The 9,987-nt window shown below is 36.9% G+C and overlaps 1 protein-coding gene across 3 annotated transcripts; it reads right to left on the minus strand.

Moving 5' to 3' along the window:
• Positions 1 to 2,606: 2,606 nt before the first annotated feature.
• Positions 2,607 to 9,450, minus strand: LOC107775556 (homeobox-leucine zipper protein ROC3). Of its 3 annotated transcripts, none has more exons than XM_016595304.2 (12): positions 9,313 to 9,450; positions 8,603 to 8,828; positions 8,350 to 8,531; positions 8,123 to 8,240; positions 6,996 to 7,184; positions 5,749 to 6,234; positions 5,410 to 5,511; positions 5,094 to 5,306; positions 4,821 to 4,989; positions 4,466 to 4,734; positions 4,273 to 4,368; positions 2,607 to 3,749 (listed from the first exon to the last, which is right to left on the minus strand). In XM_016595304.2, exons 2-12 carry the CDS (start codon positions 8,762 to 8,764, stop codon positions 3,231 to 3,233), a joined length of 2,505 nt encoding a protein of 834 aa, XP_016450790.2. In that variant the 5' UTR covers positions 8,765 to 8,828; positions 9,313 to 9,450; the 3' UTR covers positions 2,607 to 3,230. The 3 variants fall into 3 exon arrangements, with proteins under 3 accessions (XP_016450790.2, XP_016450789.2, XP_016450791.2); XM_016595303.2 differs by lacking the exon at positions 9,313 to 9,450 and adding an exon at positions 8,917 to 9,266; XM_016595305.2 differs by lacking the exon at positions 9,313 to 9,450 and adding an exon at positions 9,056 to 9,132.
• Positions 9,451 to 9,987: the final 537 nt, after the last annotated feature.

Below are 9,987 nucleotides of genomic sequence, written 5' to 3' on the forward strand. Positions count from 1 at the left end.
CTTGTAGTTACTGCTCCTTTATCCCCTTTGCAGCTAGATACCCAATCTATGTCAAGTATGTCTCCTTCTAAGTCGTCTTCTCCACCTCCCTCAAGAGTTTCTTCCCCGTGCTCTACATCCAGCATTACGGATCACGTGTCCATCACAAGTTCTTCTACTGAGTGTTGCTCTAATGTTCTCTCTTTTTCTGCACTTATCGTTCTTTCTTCATCTGCATCTACCTCAGTGCCAACTAGCACTGCTTCTCTTCCTACTTCTATGCCTCCTGCTCATTCAATACACACTCGCTCAAAGTTTGGTATTTCGAAACCAAAATGAATATTTTCTTTGAACACTATTATTCAAGAAATTGAACCCTCTTGTTTTTCTCAGGCAGTAAAAAGTCCGAAGTGGCAGCAGGCCATGGAAGATGAGTTTAATGCACTTTTAGCAAATAATACTTGGGTTCTTGTTCCTTTTCAACCTCACATGAACTTAGTTTGTTGTAAATGGGTTTATCGTATTAAATATAATTCGGATGGGTCATTTGAGCGATACAAGGCACGACTTGTAGCACAGAGATTTCATCAGCAACCTGGCATTGATTATCATGAAACTTTTAGTCCTGTTATTCATGCTACCACTATTCGTATTGTCCTCTCTTGTTGTTTCTTTTTCTTGGCCTATTTGTCAACTTGATGTTAAAAATACTTTTCTACATGGTGTTCTTAATGAGGAAGTCTTTATGAAACAACCTCCAGGCTTTACTCATCCTGATTATCCTCGTCGTGTTTGTAAGCTAACCAAAGCGCTCTATGGTTTGAAGCAGGCGCCACGTGCTTTTAACACTAAAATACAAACCAGCGTATCGTATTCTTTTCCTAATCCAAGAAGGACATGATCAATGAAATCCTGGGGAGAAACTGGAGAATTTATGGCTGCAAGTGAATTAGCCAATTGTTTTGCCTCTCTCAAATATTGATCAATTGACATAGATATCGTCTTCTTCAAAGTAGTGAGTTGTCTCTTAAGTTCAATTGCTTTAGCTTGGCTAGCATCCATATATCTACGGTGTAAGGAAAGCCAAATATCACGTGAAGATGGTAAAAGATGGACGTCGACAATAGCTTCACGCGACAAGGTCGCAAAGATCCAAGAACGGATGCTTTGATCAATTCGAACCCACGAGCGGTAGCTTGGATTCGGTTGTTGCGAACCAGTAGTGTTGCAAAGAAGCGGGGGTGGATCAGGGATAAAACCATCAACAAAACCAAGCAAATCATGAGATATGAGAAGGGAAGTGAACTGAGTACGCCATGTGAGATATTCTTCAACAGACTGTAACTTAATTGTTACCAGATTGGTGACATTAGGCGCTGCTAGTGCAGCAAAAGAGTGAAAATTTGAGGCAGTAGTTGAGTCCAACGAACCAGCACATGGAAATATAGGTGGCGCAGTAGCAGCAGTAGGACATGGCAACAAGCTAGGAGATGGGAAATTGCTTGGTACTGATGAGGCCACGGAAGAAAGTGACGACATAAGAGGAGGAAACGATAAAGGGGGAGGTGAGAAAGCAGCAGTAAGGCTTGAGGATGGAATAGTGTCATCAGGTTTGGATAGAGGAATAGAAGTATAGGGTGAAGATGATGCCATGGTAAAGAAAATTGGTGTGGGAAAGCACTGGATGTGTGAGAAAGGTTTAGAAGAAAATTCCAACAATGTTGATTATGGTGTATGATGAGTTCCGTGACTGTTTAGAAGAAGGAATTAGAGAGGATTTTGCTGGCTAATCTGATACCATGATAGATTTCATGAAATGACTCAACAAATAGAGAGCCAGTATTACTTGTATTTATATGATATGGATACATACATAATGATAAGTATATCACCTACAAAGATAAGTATTAAGAGTCCATCACATACATGGGATAATTACAAATATAAGAAAAATTCTTAGAGTCCTAATAAGAGGATTATCTTGGGAGGAATATCTGTAATTGGTTAAATACAACTAACTACTCTAACTTTTGATATTTACAAAGTAGACCCTTAGCTATGTAATATCATCTCCAACAAGTTTTCCCTTCCATTTTCACTTGAAATATTGGCAGATTGCTATTTAACAAACGTCTCAATCGGTCCAGCAACTTTTTGGACCAGACAAAAATGACAATGAGATCTTGGTTTGCTTCTTGGGAGTATTAATGTGAAATTCTAAAAGCTATGAATTATCCCGAATCTAACCACTTACATGTCTCGTGTTTATTTATACTGATGATAAGAGACGAGGGTCCAACTGTTTGTGTTAATTCTTTCAGTACTTGTAGCATCTCGAACTGACTAATTCCTTGAACGAACAAAACGAAGAAATAAATTTTGAAATTTATCTTTAACTATAAAAGTTAAAGATCTAATGCAAAATAAGTCATAATTTTATACTCTAGTACGGAAGTTACAGTCAGATTTTTCATGTCAAGATAGCAAATAAGAATTTCCAGAAACCAGCCAAAACACAAAAAGCTATACAAGAAGATTCTTGAAGACCAAAAGGCAAAAATCCTTTAGGAAAAGCAACAAAATAAAGGATAATATATAAGGGGAGGGCGCAAGATCAGAGGTAATAACAAACAAATACTACTAGTAATTAAATTTAATTCTAATGTTACCACTACAATTAGTGTCATGCAGAAACAGCTTCAAATTCAAATTCTCAACAACACCAAAATTAATCACTAGGAGGGGAGGGGGACATAAAACAAGAAGTCAATACCCGAACCATACCCTTGTTAGCTGGTGAGAGAGGCCCCATCACTATTATTTCAGCACAAAAAACTTTAAATATTCTTTCCTTGGGGTCTCTCACCATTCAGCAAGGATCTCACCTGGTTCGTTCTTGACTTCCCAAAATCTTAGAATCTTATCACAAAACATATTCAAGAAACACACACAATCATTTCACTGGATTTACCCACCTACCTAACAACTACTTTCTGACTCTTCTCATTTATTTACTCGGGCCCAGCCATGCACATGCACAGGATATAACCTTCATTTGCATGGCCCCATCCCCGTATGCGATAGTACTACGAGGCCAAATGTTGCTGGACATAACTAAACACCCCCTCCCCCCCCCCCAACAAAGACACACACACCTACCCGCTGCGCATTTTCACCAATTACTCATAACCTCCCCCAACCTTTTCCAAAATAAAATATTGGAAATTTTGTTAAAGGGAGGTTTTGGGTAATTAGGAATTTGAGCTAATTTCATCTGCTTGCTTTGGTTCTAGTTGCTGTTGCTGTGTTTGTAGTTGTGGTGACGGTACTGTTATCGCTGGCTCGGGGTAGAAAGCGGAAAGTGCAGCAGTGATTTGTTGTACGGTGTTGCATAAGTGGTGGTTAATGGCAGTGACGCTAGAAAGGTTGAGCTTTGCAGTTGGAATTGTGCTGGCGAGGACTTGTAATCCAACAGTGAGCAGGCAGCCTCCAGATCCAGATTCTTGGATTGACAAGTTCCTCTTCTCCGCAGATTGTGTGCCTGAATTAGCTTCACTAGGACTAATGTTGGTGTCTAAGTTATTGATTTGTCCCACTGGTGTTATAACAAAGCCTAAGGGAAGAAGAGGAATGCACGATGGGTCCTCGCCGTTCATGGCTAGCTGGATGGCATCGACATCGACGGTGGTGTAGGCCACAAGGCTGCCGGAATCATCCGTGCAGCTCTCCTGCAGCATCAGCTCTACGCTCTGGGATGAGTTGCTAGCCACCTGCATCAATCCAAAAATAATTTAAGTCAAGTAGGAAATGTTTCAAACTGGCCAACAAAAGATATTAGGATATACATCTTGAAATATTTTTGAAATTGGCACAGTTTGTGCAATTACTAACATATGATGATAAATTATTACTAGGGGATGTAGAAATTTAACAAAACTTGTAACACGATTACTAGAAGAGAAGTAAGCGAGAGAGTACTAATCCAAAGTCCGATACGTACTCAAGAGAACTTAATTAATTTTGGGCATATATAAGCCTAGCCTGTTGATCAGATTGTATTTATTTTTCATGATAATGAAAAGCTAATTAATATGTGCAATCTATAAGTACCAAACCTTATTCAGGCAATAGCTAGTAATTTCCCAACAAGGACTGCCGCTATTAGTAGTCTACTTATGATATAAATATATTAAAAGTGGTCATTAAATTTGTTAATTCCTATATTAAAGTTTGCGGCTTATGGTGCATAAGAATCATCCTGCTGTTCTGAAACGAACTTAAAAGGGATCTTACATTAATGCGAAGAAGAGAAATGCAATTTCCTGGATGAGAGCCATTTGCAATGTGAGCCACCTCATGCAGTGAGTTGCCATTTGAAAGAACATCCAACTGCATTATTAGATATTGTACAATTCAAAATTAAACCAGCTTCTCAGACCACAAATACTTTATTGGGTGAAAATTGGGAATTCTTTTTAATGCAAACCTGAGCTCTTCGACGTTCATCCCTCAAGAGATCAAAGACCTGGAAATGATTATATGGAATCCAAGTAGTTGAAACTGCGCAAAGGATTAGTCCATTGGGTTGGCCTGGTTCTGTGACTTTTCTGGTAGTAATTCGAACAGTGTCCTCAAGAGAATCAGAAAGAGCTGTCCATGATTGTCCACAAGAGGTGCTAATATTCATACAGAAGGTTTTGATCATCCTCTGAGCCAGATTCATCAAACTCTTTCGCGCTTCTGGAGATGGTATCACTGCAAAAAGCAATTTCCAAACAATACAAATCTGTTGTATAATTGCCAGAAATTAAACGATATTATTAGATGTAGAGAAGAAATACCTCCAAGGTCAGATATGTTTCGTGCCATAAGGCTAGCTAGCCTTTCGCATTGTCTCTGCAAGATTCCTAACCATCGTTGTGCTCCGAATGCCATACCACTACTCACATACTGATTGAATATCTGATTCACTGGATTCTCCTCAACCTCAGCCTGTTCAACCCATGTAACCTGGAAAAAAAAAATAACTCTAGTTATTCATCTTACTTCAATAATTGTTAATGTGCTAATGATTCAACCATAGCATAAAGGAAGGGGAAAAGCACAAGAATTACCCTAGAGTAGCCATTGGGCATGTCTTGAATGATGCAGCCAGAAAGTCTTCTTTTGAAATAAGAAAAAGGAGCAGGGAAATTGTTGTGAAGACTGTCAAGAGGAAAATCAACAATTGCCCAAGTCCCTTCTTCCACATTCTGCTGGCAATAACGGAGGAAATAACATTCTCGTGTAGGCACTAAGGGTGTGAGAGCTTGCATTTCCATAAACATCTGAAACAAAAAGAAAATTAAGCAGAATTCCAACATTTATAAACTATAAAGATAATGAAGACATGGAAAGTTCTTATTTTTTCTTATTTATAAAGGTACTTACTAGTTGAAGAGAACCACTTGCATGTCCAGATACTCCTGAGGTCACAACTTGAATAGTTTTGGCTCTAGAAATTATAGATGGGAAAAGTTCTATCCATTTATTCTGGAAAAAGAAAATAGGTAAACATGACAGTATTACTATAGCTGAAATGATATATGGTAATTAAATAAATATCAGGCTTCAATTTTGCAACCTTCACTTCTATTAAATTGATAACAGCGATAGGAAACAGATTTAAATTCTATGCACGGGTAAAAGATATTCATACAATCAGGTTATTTATGAAGTTAAAACCAATAAATCTCAATAACCAATCAGCTATATATATAAATTACTTACTGCATCTAAGAGTGCATCAACTAGAGTGATGCTATTCATAATAACAACAGCACTGCTGCGAGTTGCTTCAATTCTGAGCTCATTGCTATTCTGTTTAATCCCAACAGGCCAAGGAAACATTCTTGAGTATTCTTCCACATTGAGAACTTCTTTTCCAGAATCAGTAGTACGAATCCAGAGTGGGTCAGCAGCCTGGCACATCTTTACTAGTTCATCCATTGACGAAAGACCCAGTTCCATTGCAATAGATTTTTCTTCTTCCAAGATAATTGGACCACCACCAGAAAATTGGGAATTGTTTTCAGGCATGAATGGAACAGGAACCATATCGGCACTGCAATTCGCCATTGGCTCCTCGAATTTCCTTGAAAAATTAATGGACATGTCTAATTCCAACGGAGGAGGAAGAAGAGGAGTTGTTGGTCCTATTCCTTGCATTGGCCCCCGACCATTATATTGTGAAACAAGACAGCATACACGCTCAAACTGTTCAAGAATTGAAGAGCAATTGTGCATAAGTTTACTATTAATATTAATGTATGGATACAAGAATTTAACGAAATAAACTAGTCATTGTTAATTCAGTTTCATTAACCAAAGGATTTAACTCGTATTAGTGTAATTTTATCTGTTGTAGTTTGTTTTATTTTTCAAGTAACTAGTTATACTAGCTACGTTTCTATAAACTCTTAAGCAAATAGTGAGGACCTAATCCGTTATTAAAGTAATACTTATTTAATTGCTGAATTATTGATCGGCCTTTTGTTTTTACCTCCTTAGGCTAGTGCTGCCAATGAACATGAAATTGATCATTTACGATTTTCTTTTTCTTTTTAATCATTTACTACTATTTTCGTCATATGTCAGTATACATATTGCATCATTCATTCACTTGTTTATGTTAAAGAATTGAAAATAATATATCCTAGATATGCTGAATCGTTTCTGGTTCTTTTATCTTCACTTGGTTACTTGAAATTAATTTTGGCAATTAACAAAAAGTTAGGAATATAGTAAGAGCTGTAGACATCTCCATGAACAACTTAATCATATTAAGAAAATTTCCTCAGCTTTTTTTGGTCAAGAACTAGTCTAAGTTTCTTTCATTTAGGCCGCATCACTATATGAATTATCGGCATACATATAACTAATTTCTACAGTGAAGCACAAGAAATGCAATTAGAAAGGTTGATATTAATAACAAAATTAGAAAGAAATAATAGCATATATAAAAAAAATTGAAAAACCTCTTCTTTGAGACGAGCATTTTCAAGGCGAAGTTGCTGTTCATCATAACCCATCTCTCCAAGCATGGCAGGACCTCCACAACTGGGGCACATAATACTGCGTAAAGCTGCTTGCAGCCGATAATTTTCATTCTTTAAGTTGTCATTCTCAGCTCTAAGTATAACATTATCTGCTCGGTCTTGTTGAGCCTACATCATTAATTAATTAATTAGTACTAGAATCAATTACAACAGAAGAAGAAACAAATTACAATTCCCCCAACACTTAATGAAGTCTTGTCCCTCACATAGTGTTACATCTTAATCACAGATGAATTCAGTGGGTGCAGAATTAGCATAATCTCATTTTATGTAAGCATTTTAAACGTTGTTTTTTCTTCTAACATTTGCATACATAAACACACAGAACCATTCCAAATTTGCCTTCAATAATAACATCCCTCATAATTAATTCAAGACTTACATACATACATACATACATACATTGTCAGGCGGAGCTAGTGTGTGAGATGCGGATTCTAATCACTTTGGTCGTAACTCTGTATTTATCTTCAAAAATCTATTTAATATGTAAAAATGATTAATTTAAAAAGGCTAGAAATCCGAACCATAAACTTTAAATTTTGCATATAATAAAAAGTCATTCTCTTTTTCATGTCCGTAACCCTAAACGGGTGCATTAAAGATGTGTCTCCTCATGGAAGTTCATTGTTGCAGAGGAGGGGGTTGACTGCGCACCCAACAACTAGGGCCAGACGCATATTAATGGAAGGCGTTGTCCATACAGTGAAAATGAAAGCAACCCCGTAGTTAATGCAGTCACTCTCTCTACAGCTCTCATGGTGGTGGTGCAGTACCCTACACTCTTTCTTCACCATATTTGGTCTTAGCAAATTTTAACGTATGTAAATAAACACACACACATAATTTATGGGAAATCGTGCATCTGCCTCTCATGCATGAAGGTTCAATTTAATTTTACAGCTGGAAAAACATTAGTAGGGTTTCCTCTTTACCGCGTAGCACAAAAAAAAGAAAAGAAAAAGAATTTATATACAATGACACTGTAAAAGATTTTACACTGAGAAGTTGGATTAGTTGGGTGATAGGGATGCTAACATGCCCACCTTCATTTGGGTTCGTCGGTTTTGAAACCAGAATTTGACTTGACGTGGTTTTAAGCCAAGGTCTTGGCTTAGTTTGAGCCTTTGCTTGTCATCTGGATGTGGGCATTCCTTAAATAACCTAAATATCAGGTAACTTTGTTAGAAAATTCAAAATAATAAATCAAAAAAATTTCCTCTAATCAAGATCTTGAAAGGAAAAGAAAAATTAAAGAAAATTGGTTTCTTACGCCTCCATTTCTTGGATCTGGCGAGCAGTGTGCCGATGATAACGCTTTTTTTTGCCCAGTTGTTGTTGCTGTTGTTGTTGTTGCTCAGTTTCTAGTTCATTTCCAGACATTCCTTCAATATGTTCACTTCCAGAACCACTATCCATTTCTTCTTTGCTTTTCAATAGTCCATTTTCTTCTTTCTAAAGGGACACAAAAGGAAAATGAAAATCATGCATGCAAGTGAAGGTAAAAATTAAAGATAAAAACTTACAGGAATAATATTGGGAGGAAAAATGTTGAAAGGCAAGTTATTTCCTCCCATGGCCATGAAGTTGAAATTAGGGTTCTGAATGGGGGAAGAATAGAGTGAGTCTGAAGATACAGCACTCCCTCCCATCCCCATGGATGAAAATAGTTGGCAATCACCGAACATCTTTCCTACTTAATTCCACAGGATTTACAAAAGAAGAATCTCTTTTAGACTAGGGTTTAGGGACCTGCAATAGAAAAAAAAACACATATGATAAAGTAAGAATCAAGGCCTAACACATAAAACTTAAAGAAAACAAAGCATGAGAAACACACCATTGAAGCTAAAGGGAAGAAATATCCATTAGATGAGACAAATTTTCTCCAAAACTAACAAAGAAAGCTAAGGCTAGACAAAAAATATGGAGTTGATGTTTTCTACACATAAATAGGAAAACTGAGACAAGAAGACTACATTTCAAAGTATTTGACTCCACCACCCTTCAAAAAGATAAAGAAATGGTCAGCTCCCTTTTTTTTAATACAAAAAAAGAAAAAGGAGCTCCATTAAAGCTCAAACCGAGTATTAAATTCGAATACATAAAAAAAATTAAAACAAAATGTGTAGGTAAACGAAGAGAATTGAATACCCAAAATTAATTTCCTATGTAATTAATGAAATGTGTGAGAGAAAAAAGAAACAAAGGAAACGTACTAATAAATATTTAGTACCTGTGTCGGTGTGTTTTTCCAAAACCAAATTCTTCTTCTTTATCTTTAGCTCTTTTCTTTCTTCATCTACCACCAAACCCTTCTGCAGTTTGGTTGTGTAGTTTTTTCTTATCTTTCAGTCTATATGTACAGTAAAATCTTGGGGTTTTTTTTTTTTTTTTTCAAAATTTGCTTTTTCCGTTTTATAAGGGCGGGAGTGAGTGTGTGGGTTGGAGGGTGAGGGGGTAAATGCGAGCTTTAAGTAGGGGGGTTGAAAAAGAAAGAAACCGATCCAACGCCTAGTGATTTGTGAGTCAGCTGTAACCAGGGGACACGTGGTCAATTATGATTGGAGGAATGACTGTTTCGCTGATCAAAAGTCAAACCTTTTTCACTGAGTTGAAACGCTTTGCTGTTTGTACGCGCGCGTGGTGCTACCTTCCTAACTTAGATGGTTTTTTGCTATTTTTTTTGTGAGACCAAAACGATAGTTTTTGCCATAATAAAAAGAAAATTAGAATTTGTAGTCCATTGTAATGGAGAATGTCGGTCAGTATAAGTTTTAGATAAATTTAATGGCCAAGTCTTAGGCAGAATCCATTGAGTGATGCATGCCTGGATCCCATTCTAAAGGTAGTACAAAGAAATCATTGGCGGACACAGAATTTTATGTAAGCGGATTCAGTCAAAAAAATA

Source organism: Nicotiana tabacum, chromosome 23 (assembly GCF_000715075.1).
Source record: "Nicotiana tabacum cultivar K326 chromosome 23, ASM71507v2, whole genome shotgun sequence".
NCBI classification, from domain to species: Eukaryota; Viridiplantae; Streptophyta; class Magnoliopsida; order Solanales; family Solanaceae; genus Nicotiana; species Nicotiana tabacum.

Coding starts and splice junctions, on each gene's coding strand:
- LOC107775556 (XM_016595304.2), bottom strand. CDS start 8,764: ATGTTCGGTGATTGCCAACTATTTTCATCCATGGGGATGGGAGGGAGT. Junction 7,185..8,122: donor ACCGACGAACCCAAATGAAG/GTGGGCATGTTA, acceptor TTAATGATGTAG/GCTCAACAAGACCGAGCAGA. Junction 5,307..5,409: donor CAAGTGGTTCTCTTCAACTA/GTAAGTACCTTT, acceptor TTTTTGTTTCAG/ATGTTTATGGAAATGCAAGC.